The sequence below is a fragment of the Bos grunniens genome, chromosome 17, assembly GCF_055505025.1.
Source record: "Bos grunniens cultivar Pamir isolate PY7600 chromosome 17, Bosgru_T2T1.0, whole genome shotgun sequence".
Taxonomy (NCBI): Eukaryota; Metazoa; Chordata; class Mammalia; order Artiodactyla; family Bovidae; genus Bos; species Bos grunniens.
Window position 1 is genome coordinate 4,249,641 of NC_141181.1, and position 24,459 is coordinate 4,274,099.

The 24,459-nt window shown below is 44.3% G+C and overlaps 1 protein-coding gene across 12 annotated transcripts in view; it reads right to left on the reverse strand.

Moving 5' to 3' along the window:
• The window catches only part of TMEM131L (transmembrane 131 like), a 173,506-nt gene that overhangs the window by 43,341 nt on the left and 105,706 nt on the right, over nucleotides 1-24,459 (reverse strand). For 10 of the 12 annotated variants that reach the window (XM_086345878.1, XM_086345875.1, XM_086345874.1 and 7 more), the window contains 11 exons: nucleotides 11,387-11,464; nucleotides 11,049-11,202; nucleotides 9,744-9,802; nucleotides 9,312-9,420; nucleotides 7,183-7,273; nucleotides 6,498-6,651; nucleotides 5,769-5,939; nucleotides 4,395-4,464; nucleotides 3,231-3,348; nucleotides 1,312-1,453; nucleotides 49-158 (listed from right to left, as the gene is read on the reverse strand). In XM_086345878.1, coding sequence (XP_086202004.1) covers nucleotides 49-158; nucleotides 1,312-1,453; nucleotides 3,231-3,348; nucleotides 4,395-4,464; nucleotides 5,769-5,939; nucleotides 6,498-6,651; nucleotides 7,183-7,273; nucleotides 9,312-9,420; nucleotides 9,744-9,802; nucleotides 11,049-11,202; nucleotides 11,387-11,464 — 1,256 coding nt within the window. The remainder of the gene's footprint in view (nucleotides 1-48; nucleotides 159-1,311; nucleotides 1,454-3,230; nucleotides 3,349-4,394; nucleotides 4,465-5,768; nucleotides 5,940-6,497; nucleotides 6,652-7,182; nucleotides 7,274-9,311; nucleotides 9,421-9,743; nucleotides 9,803-11,048; nucleotides 11,203-11,386; nucleotides 11,465-24,459) is intronic. The other 2 variants (XM_086345876.1, XM_086345886.1) reach the window with 2 other exon arrangements.

Sequence of the window (24,459 nt, forward strand, 5' to 3'; positions counted from 1 at the left end):
TAGCAACCACCCCTGCCCCGTGAGAGGTCTTCACCCGCTGGGCGTTACCATTTGTGCAGCAGGCGCGCAGCAGCCTCAGGCTTCGGGTACAAAGAGACGGGCAGGAGCTGCAGGGAGACTGGCCACGAGGAGGGGTTCTTCACCACGAAGTACTTCACCTAGACATGTGGGAAGGAGAGTCAGTTCGGGAGACAGCACCACCCCTAAGACGCAGCTGCAGAGACTCATCACCTGCATCTCACCAGGAACCATCACCTAGGCAATTCCAGGAACGGTCTAGAGAATCAACAGCCTGCATGCGTCACAACAGCTGCACAACGTGAGGTGGAGGAGCTGCGGAAGACGGAAGGAGACGCAGGCCACCGGGCCAGGCAAGGACAGGCCCTGGGCTGGATGCTGTAAAGTACTCATGTGAGTGGGATAAGTGGAAACCTTTGTACGGAGACTGCAGATCAGGCATAACTGTTGTGCTTAATGCTTACATTTTCTGATTTTGATAGTTAAACTCTGATACGCAAGAAGATGTCTAGTTCTTAAGAAATTCACATGGAAGTGGAGTCGGGGCATCATGTCCGACCCTCTCACACAGCTCATAAAAACACGTGTGTGGAAAGAGGGGAAACATCAAGCCAAGTACAGCAAATGTTAAAAATAGATGAACCTGCATGAAGGGCAACTGGGAGTTCTTGGTACTGCTTTTGAAACTCTTCTTTAAGTTGAACTTTTTCAAAATAGAATGCTTTAAAAAAGCAGTCTTGAGATGTCTTCCCTAAGAAGCTCAATGAGTACCTAAGGAAATATAAATTATTACAAGGACCACAGTGACCTGGCTCTCAGGTAAGGAGACTTTCCAGATAAAACCTCAAGGCTGCTGTCACTGCCTTCACTCTGCCCTCCTCCGCCATCAGCTCAGGAGAAGCTTGCACACAGGAAGGGAGCCGAGGATGCAAGCAAGTGACAGAGGATGCTCCCTTCTGAGCTGCAAACTCACCCGCTTCTGCTGAGCCTGTGTCAGCCACGACCTCCTCTGCGGCTACAGCTGAGTACTGTCTTAGCTGGTGGATTCTGAGCTGAATACAGACTTCATAACATGTATCTGCTTAAAGCATTTCAGTCTGTTCCTAAGTTTATTCCTTATTTTGTTCTTCCGACACCTCCCTCCTAAAAGCGCTGAATAGCATACATGTGTCACTTAAATTGAACTAACTTTGATTCTGGAACAGTATCTCAAGGTGGAAATACTTGGTTAATGTAAAAACTCAAGAGCCGAGGTGTCGCGGATGAAGAAATGAGAAGACGTGGGAGCCTCACCATGCTGTTCCTCAGGGCGGTGGCACTGAAGTTCAACACGAGGCCAGGCTCAGGGACCAAACGAGGCAGGAAGACAGCAAAAGGCTCCGACTCCTTGGATTTCTTTGAATGGGCAAACCGAGTCACTCCTAAAACAGTCCTTCTGTGAAATTCGTAAAGAAATTACAGGAAATAATTTTGACATATAAAAAAGAAATCACTAAATATCACTCCAACTAAAAGGAACAAGAGTCTCTTGGAAAAAAATGGCTTATTCAGGGTATGCATGTGCTCAGTCACTTCAGTCGTGTCCAACTCTTTGTGACCCCACCATGGACTACAGCCTGCCAGGCTCCTCTGTCCATGGGTTTTCCCAGGCAAGAATATTGGAGTGAGTTGCCATGCCCTCCTCCAGAGGATCTTCCAGACCCAGGGATCAAAACTGCCTCTCCTGTATTGTAGGTAGATTCTTTACCACCGAGCCACCTGGGAAGTCTATTCAGGGTATGGGGGAGACAAAGTACAAGATGATCTTGGAACATCCCGTCTTACTAGAAAGCAAGGAAGTGCTCAAAGAATGATGGGTACACACCAAAGACCCAAAAGCTCGCCTCAACGGGCTCCCATCAGCCTAATCTGGGACAAATCAACATCAAAAATGATAATGATGCTAATGATGGTAATGACCAAAGAATTCATAGTGATGCTCAAGAGTGTAGAATGAATAAAATAATTAGCAATATCACCATTTTTGCCGCCATCAATTCAATAACTGATCTCAGGCAATGATTATCAATGGGTGCCAAAATGCTACAGCGAAACATTCTCAGGGAACAGGAAATGTGTACAGACTCAAACTATCATAGCACATATCATTTATTAATTGCAAAAGGAAAAACATAGTCTACAATAGAGAGAGTCAAATGATTTAACCAAACAATGTCAATAATGGGACAAATTGATATTTATGTCCCTCCTCAGGTGACGCAATTATAAGCACACAAGAGCAACCAAGTAATTAGTACTTACTAATTTTAAAAATGTTTAACAGGAATGTAAACCTGAAGAAGCAATCCCAAAAAATCCAGAGTGTTGAATGTTCCCTAAGACAGCTGGCTATGACGCTTTAAAACATCACACTATGAAAGATGAGGAAAGGTGGGGGCACTAAAGAAAATTAAGGAACCATGATGACTAAATACAATGCACGCTCCTTGAATGCATCCTGGATTTTACAAAAAGGAAAAGACAGCTATAATGGATATTTTGGGGTCAACTAGGGGCTTTCCTGGGTTCAGATGGTAAACGCATGCAACGTGGGAGACCTGGGTTCAATCCCTGGGTTGGGAAGATCACTTGGAGAAAGGAAGAGCTGTCCACTCCAGTATTCTTGTAGAGAATTCCATGGACTGAGGAATTTGGCAAGCTACAGTCCACGGGGTCGCAAAGAGTCAGGCCGGACTAAGCAACTAGCACTTTCACTTTCACACTAGGGAAATGTGAATCTGGACGTTTATTAGTTCATATAACCTCATCAGTGTTAAGCTTCTTGGGCATGTAATGACAGTGAAGGTATATGCAGGACAATGTGCCTTAGGAAAAAAAGTCTTTCCTAATAAAGTACTAAGGGCTGAAGTGTCATGGTATCCACAGCTTACTTTCAAATGACTCGGCAAAAACGAAGTGTGTGTGTATGTGTGCATATAGACACAGGTAGGGAGAGAGAAAAAAACAGCAGAAGTGGTAAGATGTAAACATCTGGTGAGTCCAAATTAGGAATATTTGAGTACTCATCATATTATACTTTTCAACTCTTCTGAGGTTTGAAATGTGTCAAAATAAAGGCTGGATATTAAAAATTCACTATTGAAATGTCAACAAAGACTATGTTAAAGTGTCCCCCAGTGCTGAATAAAAGAAACAAAGAGAGGGGAACATACGTGCAGACATCACCATGTTTTAACCTCTTCCATCTTTCATATAATGTATCTGCAAGTTCGGAATCCACATCCCAGGCAGACGGATCCAGAGAAAGGCTCCCTTCCCAGTCAGGATTTTCTACAAGTTAGACCAGACTTACTGTTTAGACGCACAGGAAACATAATTCACTTAGTAAATAATGCCAAGGGTTGAGGGCTAAAACTTCTCAAACGCAGAGGACAGTAAAGTGATCAGTGACTCCTGTCGGCTGATTGCTTTACTACAAGTCCCTCTAACTCAATGGCAAATGAGATATCAAATCAAAGGAACATGTATAAAACAAAACTAAATCGAATTATGGGAAGGGAATAACATAAAAGACACATGGCTCATGAATACAGCCTGAAACAAGGTAAAAATCATACTCAGACCATGTTCAACAGCTTTAAATCTAAAAGGCTAAAAACTGCATCATGTACGTGCTAGTCGTCTCTGCGCTGGGTTACTGGGCAGAAGGCCAACGCGCCAACAGGCAGCAATCCTCAGAAACGAGGGCTGCGAGCAGGGCTCAGCCTAAAGGCGCGCGTTTACACTCATAAACGGGTCCCTGTCTGCTGGTCTGCCCTGCCTTGTCTGTGCTAGAAGACAAGGGTGGGGAAGTGGGAGTCATGCAAAGGAAACTCCTGTGCTAGAACTCTCTCCTTAGGCTATATATTTTAATAAGTCAACAGGCAGGAAGCAAACTCGGAACAGCTTTCTCTATCGACACCTTGGCCTCCAGTCTCACACAACAACGAGTGCTCCCTATAAGATGCTTATACTCTCTTCAAAGACAATTCCAAATTATTATTATTATGTTTTTTTACTAACTTCTAGTCGGCCCTTTTATAAAAGAATCAGAGTCCAACTGTTCCTGGTGACAAGGTTGCTATTATGATCAAACATCGTGTTTGAAAAAGTCCCTTACAGAAGTGCAGGTTAAGACGTAAGGGGGTGTTAATTACACAGGCACCTCAGATGGTTCTGGAAGTCATTCGGTTAATGATCATGCTCTTAAAGAATAGAATATGATGCAATGATGTTAAAGGACTAATCATTCCATCTACAAATGTGAATCTTCCTCACTACTTCCCACCCCACCCAACACTAGAGGTCTACAGAAAGCCTAAGGGCAGAATACTTACCTGCTTTTGATTTTCCCATGAAATAATGCATGCCACAATGTGCTATCACTTCAAAACCCAGACTCCCTTCCTAGATTGAAAAGTAATATATGAATAACTTAAAACACAACACTAAACACAAAAATCCTAATGCACTCAAACGCACAGCACACATGGGCCTCCACCTCTGCGAACGTCCCTTTAACCAGAAGCCAAACAACTAGGAAGTGATTTCTTGGCCTTCTTTCTCCTTGGTTGAGAGCTCTGACTGTCCCTCACAGCAGGGTCACTACAGTGGATTCTGGGCAATAATCAACACCCACAGTGACCCCCCAGGGCCCTACAGACACCAAGCTGCCTTCTAAATTAAAGACTAAATTAGTCTCAGGACATTCTCAGTAGGGTTTGTAAAACACTGCATTCTAATCCATCGTAACTCCTAAACTATTCAGGACATTTAAATGAATGTCCCACTTCCTAAATTGGGAAAGCATAGATCGCCTCTTCCACACATTCCTGCAGCCTGCCTGCTCCCTCCCAGTCACTCTTCTCATATGCAGCCCTTGATGGAAAAAGGAAATATCTAAGAAATCTCCCCTGCTCAAAATATGGATTAATAAAATTAACCTTACATTTTGTTTAGCATACTTTTAGACGCCCTATCTTTAAGTTTTTAGCAAAACATGAGGCACTTCTATCTATGAAACACCAACGCTAATAAGTGAGAAAAATCATAAAGATGGTTGTATGAATGTCTCATAGTGAAAAATTAGAACCCAGCATTATACAGAAGAGCTTGGATAAAAAGAAGCAATAACAGTAACTAAATGAAAAGAAATAAACATTAAGAAAAAATGAGACATGTTCAAGGTAAGATCTAAATTAAATACAATATACAAAGACTTTAGAAAGTATTTGCTTAATCGCGAATCCTTTCAGGCTTTAGATTATGGCCCACTAGGAAATTCAAGGACTATGAGCAGCTGAGAGTCACTTACCAGAGGTCTAAATAAAGCATTTAACAATTTAGTTTATTTGAAATCACTGCAAATATGTACTAATGGCACAAATGTGTTTACTATAGCAAGCACATATTCCTTGCTCATTTTGGAAATAAGTGAAAATCAGATCTATCGGTTTGTAATGCCTTATTTTCACTTGAAAATTACTTCATGTATTACTTTACGAAAAAGAGAAGCTGTTTTCAAATAGATTTCCATACTAAACAATTTATCATCTAAGACTGGCCTGGTAATATCCATTAATTTCTTAGACAGCCTTAGAAAATATGAGGTCAAGTCCATCAACAAAATCCAAGCACCATAAGGTAAGCTAATAAGAAGAAATAGCAATTATTACAAAAGTTATAACACATATGGAGTGTGTAAACAATACCTTGGTGGGCGCTGAGTAAATCTGAAGAGGTATTGCAAAAACAGCACCTATGTTTGTAGTCAAAAATACATGGGTGAATACATTTATGGCAATGTCTTTAACAGCAAGTTTCAAAGAAAATATTTTCCAACAGCCTGGAGGTAGAAATAAAGGGCCAGTGAAATTCAGAATCTAAAAAGAAAAGAAGTAAGAGAAATTACTTTTCTAACTAATGCTAATTATGATTAAAATCATCATACTGTGTGATACTAAAGTTCTTCTATACTTTGAGAAATAAAATGTTACTCAATTATTTCCAAGTCAAATACTGACATATTTTTCTATAAATAATAGGTTTCATTTAATATTTAACATGCACTTGTTTTTAAATTTCACAAAATAATCTTGATATGTTCATAGCCAGTATTTTACCAAAACCTACTATTTTATCATGAACGAGGCTTATTTTTATTAAATGTAATCTTCTTAGGATAAATTGTAATTTACAATATTTTTAAATAATGGTAGTAATAAATATCTTTAATGGGATATACCCTGGTCCCTTTGAGCTCCTTGAACAATAGTTTGAAAAAATAAAGAGAGCCTAAAAGTAATTCTGAAAATTTTAAAAGAAACATACTTGCTTTAAAATTTGTAAGTGAAAGATTTTATAAATAATTAATTTCATAGTATTTGACCTTAAACAAAGCTTAAAATAGGCTAAAACTTAAATAAAAATACCATATGTACCTTTAAAACGTGCTTGGTCTCCTTGGAAACAAACACATCATTTAATACAACACCATGGTCAAAATGGTTGAGGTACCACAATGACCAAAGCCCTGAAGTATTCTCGTGATTCTCTATGTGAAACTGGGTTGCAGAAGGGTCCATTCGAAAATACCTGTGAACACAGGACAGTCATGACATCAGTCCCGTGTATACAGACAACCGTAAGGGCGAGAATGAGCCTCTAACCGCAACACAGCAGTCACACATAACCCTAACCTAGCCTAAAAAAAAATACCATCGTTGCATAAAAGCATCACAGAATGAATGTGAGCACCTTCTTCAGCCTTCCTGCCCACAAGCGGAGCATCCGGAGGCGCAAGGGTGCAGTGTGGCCAGCACCAAGACAGCTCACAGAGGCCAAGGCAGAAACCAGGCCCCGAATGTAACTCAGAAATGTGGCGGGAATATGCTTTCCTCCTTCCACACACAGCTGCCCGGCCCGGATCCCATCCACCACCTCCATCATTCAGCTTCCCCTTTCCCATCCTGCAAACCACCCTTGCACAGCCTGCTAGCATTGCTAACTCTGGAAGGCAAGTCCAGAGAGAGAATCATACACGTTATCACTTCCTTGTTAAATCACCTCCGGGCTACGGCGGGGTGGGGAACCGAACAATTTCAGGGAAAGAGGAGTGAAACCCACCCTTGAACCACAGGGGAGGAGAGGCATGCTTTTAGTGTCGGGGTATCTTTTTTCTTGCCGTCTTCTCTCGCCCCACTCTCACAGGATGGAGCTGTTGGGAGGCAGAAGGAAATAAATGTGAAGAAGCAGTATCTTTTCTTTCGTTTGCCCAAATGAAAATAACTGTTTTATTTATAACATTTTAATTACTTCACATTTTTGTCTCCATTATAATCGCGCATGAGATATAAATGGTAAAATCCTTTCTTGAACACTATCTTTCCTCCTTACTGGCTGGTTGTCAGTTACCCAGAACATGGTACTACCCAGCTCTTTGCTAAACCAACCTCTCATTTCTTCTTTTGGAGGAGAAGAGAGTCAACACTTTGTGGCTCTCCTTTTGTAAAGATCTTAAGAGGCAAAATTGAAAGCAGGAGGAGAAGGGGACAACAGAGGATGAGCTGGCTGGATGGCATCACCGACTCAATGGACATGAGTCTGAGTAAACTCCAGGAGTTGGTGATGGACAGGGAGGCCTGGCGTGCTGCAGTCCATGGGGTCGCAAAGAGTCGGACACAACTGAGCCACTGAACTGAACTAATAGGTAAGTCCTTGGGTCTGCAGAGACGACAAAAGTGAACAGTCAAGCCCACTAGGGTGGGTGAAGAGATGCTTGTGGAGGTGTAAGCCAGAAATGAACAGGTGAACCCAAGATCACAGAGGAGCCTCACAGCCAAAGTGGGACCTCGCTGCCAAAACACTGTTGAATCATCAATCACTCGTATGTGTTCCTTGAGCCAGGTCAGGACACCATCACACTGGGACTAAATTCTTAACTCTGATACTAATACCTGACTTTTTTTTTAGCTGTATGTTAATATATGTTCCCCTCCTAAAATTCAAACACTAACAAAAAGATGTGAAAATAAATGTCTACCTTTCCCTAGACGAGAGAAACAACTGGCAGCAGACTCCCAAGCATCCTTCCAGTGCTCTAACACATGCAACACACAAGGACCCTTAGAGAACCACCCTGCCGACACTGCAGACTACAGAGCATCCTTCCAGTGCTCTAACACAAGCAAACACACAGGGACACTTAGAGAACCACCCTGCCGACACTGCAGACTCCCGAGCATCCTTCCAGTGCTCTAACACAAGCAAACACACAGGGACACTTAGAGAACCACCCTGCCGACACTGCAGACTACAGAGCATCTCTCCAGTGCTCTAACACATGCAAACCCACAGGGACCCTTAGAGACCCACCCTGCCGACACTGCACACCTGTTTATGACTCTTATACCTAAAAAGGCCTAGGCTCCACCCCCATGCAGATGAATTACAATTTAACCAATCTCCTGTTCTGTTGCCACAAACAATGCATATTTTTGTTATTACAATTCTGAATATATACAAGTGTATCTCTCATAAAGATACACTCCCAGGATAAGCTCGGAGAAGTAGAATTCAGGATCAGAGAGCATATATGCACATCTTAAGTTTTCAGAGAAATTGCCAATTTTCCCTCCTAAATAGCATGCATCAATTTATACTCATGTCCAAAAAATCAGTGTTGTTTTCTTTCTAGGCATTACTAACACAGAATACTAACAAATCTTTTTAATCTTTACAGACCTAAGTCCTGAGTTATATCTCACTTACTGCTTTAAATTAACATTTCTTTCAATATAAGTGAGTCGGGTCTTGTTTTCATATATTTAAAATGCATTTCATTCCTTTGTAGAAACCTTCTGAACTATAAATAAGACTGAGGAGAGGACTGGGTTGACACTCACTAGATATCCTGCATTGCATTCTACACAAAGAAACCAACCTGGGGATGCACAACCCTACCTGTAAAAGCAGTACGTCCGTCACACACGTACAACCTGGCCTTTGAAACCACCAACTGAGTTACGACCTATAAACTCAAAATCCTGCTCACGTGGCATCACAGAAGCGGCACACCACTACCTCTACCATCAGGTTACCTCTCAGAACTGTCAAGGCTGTGGAACTGAAATGAAGCCCACTGGCTTCAAAAGCCTTGCCTAGGCTGTAGCTGAGTCATCACAGAAAGAACTAGTGTCATAACGACCAAACGACGAAAACAAAAAGACAGTCTCCAGCGTTTTAAAAATCTGTACCTTTGCAAGTAAAAGAAGCAATTTTTGTAAAGTTCGTTGTGGAAGTAGGTAGGAGTACCGGTTCAAACTGCAGAGACAGGACATCTCTCTGGGAGAAATGACGTACATCCTGTAAAAAAAACAATCCACAATACTGCTCTTAGCGGGGTGGAGGCTGATCCAGGTTGAATCAACCCTGTCAAAACGGCTGAGAAGCTCAGACTGGCACAGAGAGCAACTGTTCAGTAGAAGGGTAATGACACGTGCTATTCTGTAATAGCACGAAGGGGTGCTGACAACCTTCACCCAAATATGGGCTCGAGCAAGGGAAAATGCGTTTCAATGGAAGCAAAAGATAACAGAGACAAGTGTTCTCTCAAAAATCCTCATGTTCTGTAATTAAATATACACTTGTAAGTTTAAACTATACTTTACACAAGTATTTAAAATTACCTGTATCCATATAAGGCTGTTTCCTGAATGTAATATATACATATTCACTGCTGAATCGTCTGTTCAAAAGAATCAAAGTAATGAGATTAAAACAAAGGGCCATCTCATTCTCACATTTTCATACTGAAGTTAAAGCATCACAGAACGCATTTCTATTAAAAAATGCAATTCATCTTCCAACACTAAAATTGAAATGAGGAGCTGTTTTCTGGTGGGTATTCTTTGAAGTCAGAAGACAAAGGACTCTGGCAAAAAGACTGACCTGTCAACACTGACTCTCTAATGATGAAGTACTAGGAGAAAAAGTCTGAGTGTAGGGTCACACTCCTGCTCCCTAGATGAAACTAACCAACTGGACCGCTTCCAATAAAGCTGAGGTCTCCTACTGACCAGACAGCCCCTCACTTCCTTACTGGACAACCACACTCGGAAAAAATAAAACCCTGGATCTCAGGATCCAGGCTTCCCTTTAATCTTCACCAAGAGAAACGCTGCCCACGCTGTAGGAGTCTTCCCTACACTGATGCCCACCTGGCCATCCTGGGAACCGACAGAAACTCAGAACCCCAGGACAAGAAAGCTCTCCTGCTGACCCATGACATATGTAATCAATTCTGAGGATGGGAAAGTAAACCATGTTTGACCAACAATTAAGACGGCCAATGTAAAACTGTATTTCGGTACCAGAACAGTATTGATAACCAATGGCAAAGCTGACATGGTAAAATTCATGGATCCTATGTCCTCTACAAAATCTCTCAGAAACTTAAACTGATAAACAAGGTTATTCTTGGCAAGTAGGACGCACAATTTCAAAGGTAAAATTCAAAGACAGGAACACTGAAATTCACACTACTCTAAGTTGTCAGGCATCCAGGATCCAGCCATACCAGGAACACACCCTCAACCATGAAAAATACAAGCACCATGACTTGGTCAATTGAGCTTCTGCAAATCATAAAACAGAACCAAGACACAAGACTTAAAATACTGTGTAAATATTTATATTAGACTGTAGTGCCCATTTAATTTGTTCACCATCTTCAAAATGTCAAGAAAATTATTCCTCGGGAAAACACAGAATGGTTTGCTGGTGCCACTTAATTTACTTTAAAATAATACATGCTTACGAGCAGATGCAGATGGAAAACTAGTTACTACTGCAGTGTATTAATAATGAAAGCAAAATCTCTTTGTCTGGGATTGCAACAATGCAATCTGCGATCTCTAAGTAAATGATACAGAAAGATGATGCAGGTGAACCAAAATATATTTTACCAGAAAAGTTTAAAGAGTCTGCCATACCTGAGCTCTCAGATTTATCTGTAGCTACATAAATAATAGAGAGATGATCTAACAAATCTTGTGTGTTTTCTTCAAATTCTTTTGAGGTGTTTTCCATTGTTACAATTATGCTCATCTGTAGCCGTAAAACGTCATCCGATTCCACATAACAACTCTGAGATCGGAGGGATGGAAAAAAAGGAAAAACTCGAAAAATCAACTGAATTTTTTTATTTCAAATTTTAGGGGTGAAAAGCACTTAGGGGAAAAGCATATGCAATTCTGCAAATAAACATGCTGTTTTATTTTTTATTTCTAAACAAAGAGGCAGGAAGAAAACACTAAATTTTTAATTTTACCTTTAGTCGCTGACACACTTTATTATGTAAACTGCATTCCAGTTGCACCTGCAAGAGGCTAGAATTAGTGGTTTCCGCCTAAAAGAAGAAAAAGGAGGGAAAGAAATTACAAGGAAGCAAAAGTCTCAATCTACTATCAATAGTAAATAATCTATCACTTAATCAGAAATTAGATTTCTTCATTCATTTTATTCATTCAACATGTATTTGAGCCTCTGCTAAATGTTAGGCAAAATTCTATTTGCTGGGAATACAATAGTGAATAAAACAGAAAAATCTCTTCTGTCTCTGAGCTTACATCTAATGGAAATCACAAGCTCTCCCATGGGCAACATGAAAATTCCTGTTATGGCAATAAGCAGATAAATATGTTCTAAATATACACAGGAACACTGTCGCTTGGCATTTCTTATATTTTTTGAACATTCTGCTCCAACACAGGAGCCTGCCCTTATTTGAAAGTAGGTTCACTCAGCTCAGTCGCTTAGTCGTGTCCGACTCTTTGTGACCCCATGGACTGCAGCATGCCAGGCTTCCCTGTCCATCACCAACTCCCAGAGCCTACTCAAACTCATGTCCATCAAGTCGGTGATGCCATCCAATCATCTCATCTTCTGTTGTCCCCTTCTCCTCCCACCTTCAGTCTTTCCCAGCATCACAGTCTTTTCAAATGAGTCAGTTCTTCGCATCAGGTGGCCAAAGTATTGGAGCTTCAGCATCAGTCCTTCCAATGTACACGCAGGACTGATTTCTTTTAGGATTGACTGGCTGGATCTCCTTGCAGTCCAAGAGACTCTCAAGAGTCTTCTCCAACACCACAGTTCAAAAGCATCAATTCTTTGGTGCTCAGCTTTCTTTACAGTCCAACTCTCACATCCATACTATTGGGAAAAACACAGCTTTGACTAGACAGACCTTTGTTGGTAAAGTAATGTCTCTGCTTTTTAATATGCTGTCTAGGTTGGTCATAGCTTTTCTTTCAAGGGGCAAGCGTCTTTTAATTTCATGGCTGCAGTCACCATCTGCAGAGCCAATTAATGGTTCTGATGCCTGGCTCTCATTAGTAGAGTGAACTTAGATGCTGCGACAAAACCATAGGAGAAGGTCCACCATTCAACTGGCTATAATTTTTAAGAGGTGGAAGAGAGGTGGATGGAAGAAACAAAAGTATATGAAAAGACTGCAGAATGTCATAAAGTTCAAAGATCTTAACACATGGGATGATACCGAGGAAATGCAAAGTCAATCCAGGCACGTGGCCATCTGGGTGGGAGGGAGGGGGAAGCAACAGCGAGCACACAGCAACGTCAGGCAGTGCAGCACGTCCATCTCAAGGACTCCCTCTTTTCTTGAGTCTGACACGTCTGGCATAGTAATTATAAAGGTGGCACGTGGCTTGGCAGTCTCAGTCAGAACACGAGAAAATCTCAGCAAGGCATGAAGGTATTCCCTACATCCTTGGCTGACTCACCTGTGGGTACATGTCAATTCACTCCAGGAGGATTTCATTTTAAGCAGAATCACCACAATTATGTTTAATTTGTTAGATTTATAAGAATATCTAAGTATATTATATAAAAATACATCTTTAACTACCTCAACTGTCATTCAGCAATTAATGTACAAAACAAGAATAAAATATAGCTAGCTGATCCTCAGTTCCGTGGAAGCAGACTGGAAGGAACATCAGCATTCTTGGGAGTGTGGTCCCTGGGGGGCTCCTGGATCCCACCCGCTGCAGATGCTGAGGGACCATGGCATATTACACTTTAAAGTGTGGTAAAAATAGTTAAGGGGTTTAACCAAGCTGGGCTTCCCTTGTGGCTCAGCTGGTAAAGAATCCACCTGCAATGCAGAAGACCTGGGTTCGATCCCTGGGTTGGGAAGATCCCCTGGAGAAGGGAAAGGCTACCCACTCCATTATTCTGGCCTGGAGAATTCCATGGACTGTATCTATGGGGTCCACTGTAGTCCACGGGGTGGCAAAGACTCGGACACGACTGAGCGGCTTTCACTTTCACTTAACCAAGGTTGTAAATCGGACCAAACGTTTAGCCAAGGCTCTTTTAAAAAATAATTGCTCAAGAGAAACACCAATACAGTATGTTAACACATATATATGGAATTTAGAAAGATGGTAACAATGACCCTATATGCAAGACAACAAAAGAGACACAGATGTAAAGAACAGACTTTTGGACTATGTGGGAGAAGGTGAGGGTGGGATGATCTGAGAGAATAGCACTGAAACATGTATATTACCGTATGGGAAACAGATGACCAGTGCAAGTTCCATGCATGAAACTCGGCACTCAAAGCCGGTGCTCTGGGACAACCCAGAGGGATGGGGTGGGGAGGGAGGTGGGAGGGGGTTCAGGATGGGGGACACATGTGCACCTGTGGCTGATTCATGTCAGTGTACGGCGAAAACCACCACAATATTGTAAAGTAATTAGCCTCCGATTAAAATAAATTAATTTTTAAAAAGTAACTGCTCATATCAGTTAGATTTAAACAGTAATATCATTTGTAAACTGAACCTCAAATCTCAAGGAAGAGCTAGATTTTTAATTCTGTGAGCCAAGTCTCACATCAAAAACATAAACAAAGAAAGCCCACCTACTCCTTGAAACTGTTAGTCGAGCTACAAGTGACCCCGTGTATCCCAACCCAATAGAAACCCCTCTTCTGCCTGACCCTGCTCCCCACTTGGCCGTCTCCTGGTGTCTCTCGTCCTCTTTGGCGCGTCCGCTGGCTCTGCTGCCTCTGGCACAGATGTTACAGTCACTGCAGACTCCGTCTGTCCCCTGCTCTCTCGCCCGACAAGAGGGGTGACCCTGCCCTCTCGCCTGACACGCCGAAGCCACCCACGCTATCTCATTGGTGCAGGCGTCCCTGCTCACACACAGTGCAGCCAGTGTCTGGGTGCCCCCTGCACCCTCACACACAGCCCCTGCCGGGGGCCGCGTCTGCACACCACTCCTCATAGCACTGTTTAAGCCAGAAACCTGGAAAGCAACCTCCCCGTGCCTTCTCACTCAGCCTCCCCCAACAACCCAGACCCAGGCGTACTGAGCGGCCGTCTTCTGCAGCCCCTGGATGTGTTCACTTCCCTTCATTCCTAACAAACACCCTAAGGATCAGGTCAGCACACTGTGCTCATGGGCCAAAGCCAGCCTGTGTGCAGATAAAGTCCTGTTGGAACATGGCCATGCTGTCTCTTTCGCAAACTGCCTATGGCTGCCTTCAGGCAAAGACGGCACAGTAGAGTCAACAGCCTACAAACCCAAAACGAACGCCTCTCTGGGCCTTTACAGAAAAAGCTGACGGACCTCTGCCCTGGTGGGAGGAAGGAGGGGGCAGCAAGCTGGCACAGCAACTCCCTCCCCGTCTCCGCGTGTCTACCTGTTCTCTCCTCTGCACTGTCCACAATGCATCAGGAATGAGTTTACTAACACACAAACCAAGTCACATCACTACCTGCTTAGAACCCAGCCAAGACTGCCTGCTCAGCCAAAGCCCCACATCCTTTACTGCACCAAAAACCCGGGCACCTGCCTCTTCTCTACCTCCGTGCTTATGCTTCAGTTTCATCTACCTTCTGCTCCATTTTGCCGTCAACCTCTGAACGTGCTGTTTCTCTGCCTTGAACTCTCATTCCCAATCCATCCTCCACTCCACCTAACTGAATCTGATTCATCCTTCATGTCCCAGCAGAAACACTACTCTTAGGGAGGTGGTCCTTGACATCACCACGGGGGTAAATGCCAGCACTCACATTCAGGCCATAGGTCATGACGCTATAGCAACCTGTTCAAGGTCTGCCTTCCCCAGCAGATCGTAAGCACCCTGTTTGATGCTTTTACCACAGTGTCTACCACTTAATCAGCACTCAGTAGACAGCTGATGTTGGAAGAGAAGTGTCACAAATGCTCACTTGAAAGGTGCAAGCCTGCTAGGGGCAAGAAACTAAAGATAAACAATGGCTCTAAAATAGAAGTGTGCATCGGAACCTGATATTTGGCATGTGCTTCTGATCTGAAACTTTCCCCAAAAAAAGTTTAAAGAGAAACCCATATCAACACATTTACGACTAGGCTGGGTTTTGTTTAATTAACCTACAACATTTTAACTATAGGTCTTAATCTGACAAGGCAATTTTCTTGCCTAAAATATTTCTTCACAGGTTGAAATAAAGTTAAAAGTCCAAAATTATGACTTTGAACATGATTAAAAATCCTACCTACACAGTGATTTGATGTGATTTTAGAGCCCACTATTTTGTCATTCTTGGTAAATTTTTGGATGAATGAATTTATAATTTACCATGTTAAATAAGATTCTTCTATCAGTTGGAAACAACAAAAATAAATTATGTCGTTTTATTTGCTGTACAACATATTTCAGAACCCCACAAGGGGGAGTGCCAGCACCTCCAAACTGCCCTTGAAGATGCAGACTTTTCTCAAAGAGAAATTTAAATGTTCACGTCTCTTTCCCAAAAGAACAAAAGTACTGCACTCTTGACTTAAAAAGGGAAAGTACAACCAAAACACGCGCCACGTGGGGCAGCCACTGGCACACTGGGATAATAAATTCCCTCTGAAAGAACCCCAGCTGAGCACATTTGTTTGGACCGCTTAGGCACAAGTGTGCCTGGGCAGGTTATAAAAGAAAAACAAAAGCCTACTTTTCTTTTGAAACCTCCCACATTATTTTAACAAATTAGTTCATAAATTTGACAGCTGAAAGAAACAATAACTCCTCAGCAGTTTTCACATAAGTGTATGGTGGGAAAAGATGCAGTCTGCAGGGCTTAAATGACTTATCAAAGGTCCCCAAAGGTTAGCTAGTGGAAAAACAGGGGAGAAAATAAAAGCAGTTCTTTTATTAAGTCATCAGTATTTTTTCCACGTAAATCTGAACAGGTCATGTTTATTTCTCAGGTACTTGCAAGCCTAAAAATTCTTCAACATGAAAACATGTCTTAGAAAACTATACCAACAGAGAATGTAACTGTCAAGAAAACAGCCCTGTTAAGATGCCTTTTGTATGGCATGTATTTCTAAGGTTTTGTGGAGAAGTAGTCTAAACTTAGGTAATGAGATAAAAGAGAAAAAAATTACCTCCCTCTACTTGCTTAAAAAACTGGTCTTTGTGTACCAGGCAGGGGCACAGGGTGATTCTGGGGGGCTGTGTGCAATCAAACAAGAAAGAAAATGATGGGCTGAAAGTTCTAAGTCATTTGAGATGATTTTCATTGACAAGAACAAACCATATCCTGACAAAAGTATAGGAGAGTCTATAATGCATTAACTCAGAATGAACAAGAGACTTGAAATTATGATGTTTCCATTAATGATCACACATGAAAACTTCTCATTTAAAGAATATAATGCATGAAATATAAAAGAATTACTTAGATTACCCAATTACTTAGTAGATTCCCTTTCACGGTTTTTCTCACACGTGCTGACTCTCTTTAAACACGTTTACTTGTGTGGTTGTGCCCGTCTCAGTGGCACCACGAAGGATCTTCATTTGCAGTGCATGAACGCTGGGTTGCGGCATGTGGGATCTAGCTCCCTGATCGGGGATCAAACCTGGGTGCCCTGCACTGAGGGCCCGGAGCTTTAGCCACTGGACGACCAGGGAAGTCCCCCTTTCACAATTCTGAATGCTAAACCCTAGAGGTCTTATCCAGGTAAATCTCTTCTGCCCACATGTGCCTTTGGAACACAGAGCCCACGTAAGTCATGTGACCGATCATTCCAGCCAGTGGCCCACCCACATGGTGCTACATGAAACACATTCCATACAGGAAATGATTTTGTATAAAATGAGTACTTTCCTGGTCCCTTCTACACAGCGCTCACACTCTTTAACCGCAGTCCTAAGTTAGCGTCTCCTATGCAGCAGACAGGCTCAGCTGACTCACCAACAGGTGCTGAGGGTTAACTTACCCTGATATTAACCAGCCCTCACCACTACCACTAACCTGGTTTTCACATATGTAACCACTGAAACAGAATTTACTTATGTTGCCAGGCCCACTCACTAAAGTATCTGTAAAATCCTAAGAACTGGCTGAAATGAGTTTATTTATTTATTTTAAGGGAAAAGAGTTCAGCACACGTACATATTTTCCCTTACCCACATCGTTTTAGAAAAGGCAGTGCGGCCAAGTGACTTTGCAGTCAACACAGATTCAGGATGAAACCCCAGACATGAAACCTTGGGGATGTTCTCTACGAGCCTTTTCCAGGACTCAGCTTTCTCTTGCATAAAGCAGAGGTAATGGGCTCATGGACGTGTCAGCAGCGTTAAATGAGACACATGCCAATCACAGCACACCAAACAGACCCTCAAAGGGAGAATTTGCTTGTTTATTCACAATTAATGCATTCAATTAATGAAATCCCACAAGTAACTTAAATGCTTCTAGAAAGTATTTTCTCCACATCCAAGTTGTTAGAAGGGGGGACTTCCCCGGTGGTCCAGTGGTTAAGAACCCATCTTGCAACGCAGGGGATGCATGTTCGATCCCACAAGCCTCAGGGCATCTAAGCCTGTCAGCTGCAACCAAGACCCAGTGAAGCCAAATAAATGATTTTTTTTTAAAGTTGTGAGAAAAGAAACTCCTCTCCCCAAACCTTTGGTTTCCAAGAGAAGGGACTTTTTTTTCCCCTTAAACGCTCCAAATTCTTCTTGTCTTACCTCGTAATTGGTTCAGAACCCAAGAAAAGAGAGAGAAGTCATCCACTGTACTCCACCTCCCACTCCCCCAACCCCTGAAATGTGCCAGGAATCATGAAAGGCTAAACGCAGTGTGGAGAGCAAGCTAACACTGACTACGAAGATGTCCAGTGGGACCAAGTGGCAGCGGCCTGCCCTGTGCAACGTTCCTAGCCTCTACAGCCGGCAGCTGGCTTGAGCTACCACAGCTGGGCTGGCAGCTTCAGGGCCTCAGTGGGCTTCCACCGCAGTGGGTCACGGCGGCTCAACCCAACGGCAAGCAGCTATTTTATACAACTGGCTGATGCCGGGCCTTAAGCAAAGGCAAGGGAGCCCTGAAGGCCTGGCCCGTCCTTGAGCGGGGGCCCCGGCCCTGCACGAGTTCAGGAGCAACACCACACGACTCTGACCCAAGTAGGCACGGCACAGAGGGGGCTGTGAAAGAAAGGGCGTCTCCGTGGGAGACAGCATGGTGGTTCCTCAAAACAGTAAACGCGGAACCTCAGCATGGCCCAGCGGATCCGCTCCTGGGTGCACGCCCGGAAGTGACGGCAGGCGCTCCAGCAGGTATTTCTACACCTAGACTCACAGCAGCATTATCCACAGTAGCCAGATGGAGACAGCCCAAAACCCACAGACAGCTGAAAGAATAAACACGGGATATACACAGAAGGGAGTATTATTCAGTCAACAGGGGAGGGAATTCTGACACCTGCTACCACATGGCTAACCCGTGAAGACACCTGTGCTAAATGAAAAAGGCCAGTCACAAATGGACAAACCTTTAAAACAACTGTTTTTGGAGAAGGAAATGGTAACCCACTCCAGTGATCTTGCCTGGAGAATCCCAGGGACGGAGGAGCCTGGTGGGCTGCCATCTATGGGGTCGCACAGAGTCGGACACGACTGAAGTGACTTAGCTTAGCTTAGATTATGTATATTTTATTACAATTTAAAATCCTTTTTTGGGGGTGCTGCACCGCACAACATTAAGGATCACAGCTGCCTGACCAGGGATCGAACCTGTACCCCCATGCAATGGAGTGCAGAGTTCAACCACTGACCTCCAGGGAAATCCCGGAAGGACAAATGCTGTACGAGTCCACATATGCGGGAACACAGGACAGTCAAATTCGGGACAGAAAGTAGAATAAGGTTTACAAGGGACTAAGGAGGAATCGCTGCTTAATGGGGGCAGGGTTTCAGTCTGGGTGGACAAAGAAGTTCTGGGGCTGGATGGGGGTGGTAGCCACACAGCAACGTGAGTGTAATTCATGCCACTGAAGTGTACACTTAAAAACGGCTAAAATGGTAAGCAAATCGGGGGTTACCACAGGAAAAGGGGGGGGGACAAAAAGGTATCCCAGAGTCAGGGCTCTCGTCAAGATAGAGAGAGCTTCCAGAACACGAAGGGAGCTGCACTGAGTCCAACACCAGGCAGGCAGTATGGACAGGCTGCTCCAAATTCTGTTCCTTTTTATGCATTATCTTCAGGCCAGGAATCAGAACTGTGAAAGGGTCTGTTTACTTTCATGCGGTTGGTCCGCAGACTCAAGAATTCCTCTCTAACTCACTGGCCCCACAGCTGACAACCGTCTAAATGCCAACTGCCACTTCCGATTTTCAAGATCCAAAGAGGTAGATTTATCCAGGGGTAGCAGCTCTTACAATACCTAAAGAAGCAATAAGGGTATTCTTATTAAAGAGACATGCTGTCATCTGGGCTTGGGGCAGAGAAGCAACGTAACAAAAGCACTGCATGCGTGAAGAAGGCAACCGCTAAGGGCTGTCCTTGGAACGGTCAGGCTCACTCCAGAAATCAGAGCGGTTAGAGAAACATTCTCGTTTTCCCATCAGGACAAGAGGAACTACAACAAAAAGAGGATGGCAGACTGATGAAGCAGGAGGAAGAGAGGGCTGCCCTCTGGAGAAAGGCTGACACCTTTGGGAATAACTAGACAAGATACAACAGAAAAGGAGATCACGCTGCCCGGCTCACCGGGCAGCCAGGGACAGCCTGGAGTCAACTCAAGTGATGGAGCTGCATCTTTGCGCTTGCTTGAGCTTTAAAAACCCACCAAAACTCTCCTACTCAAGGAAGACAAGCAAGATCTCAGAGGACTGGAACTGCTCCTTCAAAAGGCAACAGACTCAGTTCTAGGAGCTTTGGGGAAACACACTTCTAAAGCCGGGTACAGACCCGCAGTGAGACAACTGAGGACCCACGTGCATCTCTAAAGATGGAGACAGCTCTGCCGAGGACTACAGAAACCGGGAAGGCAGCGAGGCAGGGAGACGGCAGGAAGAGGCCTGTGCCCTGAGGGAACGCGCTTCCAAAGTTTATGGAATCAGGGCTCAGTCTGACAGAAGGCAAAGCATCGAGGAGACCCATTCAAGGGAGCCAGGGAGAACCAGGCAGACTGACCCCAGCCCTGTATTCAACGTTGGTCTACTGGGAAGGCGTCGCCAACAGACGAGCACCCAGTGTGGGGAAGAGACACAAACTCAGCAGACCCAGAACCCAGCAACTGTACCTCTCATGCTTTGGGAGAACTCACAAGAAAATATCTAGAGGAACATCTCGAGGAAAAACTACTTCTAGACCAAACAAGAAGGAAAAGGTTGAAAGCGGGCAGTGGGATTGCACCAATTACAGCACACAGCAGGAGCTTACAAGTGGGAGGGACAAGGCACCAGCAAAAGCAGCTGGTTAAACAGAGACTCATCCGAGCCTCGCTGACGGAAGAGGGGACAGGAATAAACCAGCACAGCCTGAGGGCAAAGAATGGCAGGCGCACAAGCCGGAGGAGGGGGCACGGAACTGGGGCCCAGGTGCTAACCCCCCACTGGGCCCGCAGCCCCCAGAATGTCAACCACAGTTCCCCGTCAGGAGTCTGCTGCAAACAAGCTCCACCCGAAACCAGCAGGATGAAAAGGCAACACCTTCCCACAGAGCAGATTCCAGGACTCTCTGTGAGAGGCGGGGAAACCACATCCCACATCAGGCACAGGTCTCAAAGTACTCCCCACCCGCTACTCCATCCCGAAACAGAGCAGGGGCTCCACTCTGCAGAGGAATGCCTGCAACACGGGCTCCCTGCAGCAGGGAGGGGACAGACGCACGGCCACTGCAAGCCTCTCGGAGTCGCTTCCCAAGAGAGGAGGTGGCAGGCGCAGGCGGCTCCACCTCCGATTCCCCTCTGGACAGGCAACCTCTGCCCGTGGAGCTTAGGTCCAGTGGTGAGGGCTCCACCTTTTAATGCAGGGGGTGCGGGTTCAATCCCTGGTCAGAGTTTTTTGCCTCATGGCCAAAAAACCAAAACATAAAAAAGACAGAAGCAATACTGTAACATATTCAATAAAGACTTTATATATTTTTTTAAAGGGCACAGGTCTTAGGCTCAGAACAACCGGCACACACTGAAACTGAAACCACAGGTGCTCTCTCTCGACCTCCACCACTCTCTCTGGCAAATGACGAAATACCGGGGCCAGCTCTGCTCAGAATGCATGCCCTGAGGGCTGGGGGGCACGCTTTCCAAGTTTGGTGGATGTAAGGTTGATAATGTAATACTCCTACGTGTCAGAATTCTAGATCAAGAGAGACTTGGTGTTGAACTATATGCCTCCTGAAGCCCCGGGGAAGCACGCACATCCTCGCGGGGAGGGGTGGGGGCCAGGCTGGGGCTGCTGGCTCCCCTGCTGCACACAGGCACGGAGCACCTCCCTAAGACATAAGACAAAATAAGGAATGAGGGAGGACTTCAAATGCTCTGCATGTTAACTCACAGCCCAACAAAGTCTGATATGGGAGTAGAGCCTCCAACTTTCATGTTGTATGAATCTCTGAATTTTAAATTTCTCCCTGAGAGTTTTCATAGTAGGAGAGAGTTGATACACAAAAACTTTTTAAAGTGATAAATGCATTTCAGATAAGTTCTAAACTTTTTACATGTATTAATTTATTCAACAGCTACAGCACTCCTAAGAGGTAGCACTATTATCTGTATTATAAACTGAGACATAAAAAGATTAGGTAATCCGGCCAAGATTACTCAGAACCAAGACTTTAATCCAAGTGGGTTTTAGAATTCACTTTATTTACTACACTATACAGCTCTAGGATGGGGCATCTGTACAAGGCTGGAGTTGTTTTTTTAATTGGAATATCTTAATTCTGCTATTTGAGCCTCTTTCAAAGCTCTGGGGAGCTATATTGGATACTCAGAAAGAACCTGGGATGGGAACCATGAGGACATGCACTTCAGGCTCGGGGCATAGAGCAGCTTTGGAGCAGACCACTGATGGGTTACTACGGTGCGGCTGAGAGCTTCCCGGGGCAAACCCAACGGCGCGCCCCAGTAGTCCCCCAAACGAGGGCTGGTAAACCGAAAGGAGAAGGAACAGGCTCGGAAAGGAAAGTGTATGGCCACAAGCAGTCAGCTCACCTCCGTGTCAGGGGTGGGGGGCAGGGGGGAGGCTTAACCACAGGTAAGTCCAATATGTCAAAGGTACAAAACCAAGGAGCCAATGGAATAAGGAAATTAAACAGGGATACTCCCGCCCCTCTGCCCCAGCCTGCCTTCCCCTCAAGGCGGAGGCGGTCACCTATGAGTGGGCCAGACAAGGAGCCTGTACTGCAGGCAGGGTGGCAGGCTGGGAACTATCGGAGGAGCTGGTTTCTTTCCTCCTCCTCTCTACACCCTGGGGAAGGGTGCTTGTCCTGGATTCAAACATCCCTTCCACAAGAGGAAATGTGGATGGCCGACAGGCACATGAACGGATCACTGCTAGTCATCAGGGGAAAGCAAATCAAAACCACATGAGGTATCACCTCACACTTGTCAGAACAGCTATCCTCAAAAAGACCACAAGTTACAAGTGCTGGTGAGGATGCGGAGAAGAGGGAACCCTTGTACACTCTAGGTGGGAATGTAAATTGGTGCAGCCACTCTGGAACACCAGGGCTTCCCTGGTGGTTCAGACGGTAAAAAAATCCACCTGCAGTGTTCGATCCCTGGGTTGGGAAGATCCCCTGAAGGAGGGCACGGGAAACCACTCCAGTATTCTAGCCTGGAGAATCTCCACGGACAAAAAAGCCTTGTAGGCCACAGTCCATGGGGTTGCAAAGCGTCAGACACAACTGAGTGACTATCACACACAGCGTGGAAAACAGTCTGGAGGTTTCTCAAAGAACGAAAAATAGAATTACCATACGATCCAGCAATTCCACACCTGGGTATACATCTAAAGGATACAAAAACACTCATTTAAAAAGATACATGCATCCCAATGTTCCTAGCAGCATTATTTACAACTGTCAAGATATGGAAGCAACGACAGATAAATGGATAAAAGTGGAATATACATATACAATGGAAGACTACTCAGCCATGGAAAAGAATGAGATTTTGCCACTTGCAACAACGTGGATAGACTTAGAGATTATTATGCTAAGTGGAGTAAGTCAGACAAATATGGTATGGCATCACGTACATGTAGAATCTAAAAACTACAACTAACTTGTGAATCAGACAAAAAAGCAGCAGACTCACAGACATAAAGATCAAACCAGTGGTTACCAGTGGGGAGACGGAAGGAGGGTGGGGTAAGACAGAGGCAGGAGATTGAGAGATATAAACCATTCTGTCACATAAACTAAGCCACAAGGATACACTGTACAACACAGCGAATACAGGCACTATTTTACAACTAGAAATGAAGTATAACCTTTAAAACTGTGAATCACTATATTTAGTGTACACTTGTAACTTACATAACACTACACATCAACCTTTCCTCAACTTTTAAAAAAGTCCCTTCCAATGGGCCACACCAAGGTCTACTCTTGGGGACAGGGAGTTAGCACCTCTGACTCAAAACTGTCAGCTGACACAGGAGAACGCGGCTTACCAGTAATATAAAGAAGGCATTTTAGTGTTCCAGCTTCTGATTCTTATCCACCAGTCAGAACTCAAGGGGAAAAGTGCTGTTTATTAGACATGTTCAAATCTTCTCTAACAAAAGCTTCTAGAATATTCGAACACAGTTAATGTTGGCAGGACAACAAAAAAGATTCATGAATCTCCCTGGTGACGCAGTGCTAAAGCGTCTGCCTGCCAACACAGGGACACAGGCTCAATCCCTGGTCCAGGAAGATCCTGCGTGCCTCAGGGCAGCTAAGCCTGCGTACCACAACTACCGAGCCAGTGCTCTGGAGTACACGCTCGGCAACAAGAGAAGCCAGCACCATGAGCAGCCCACTGGCCGCCACCGAAGAGCAGCCTGCGCGCAGCAACGAAGACCCAGCACAGCCCAAAGGAAATTAGCTAACTAAT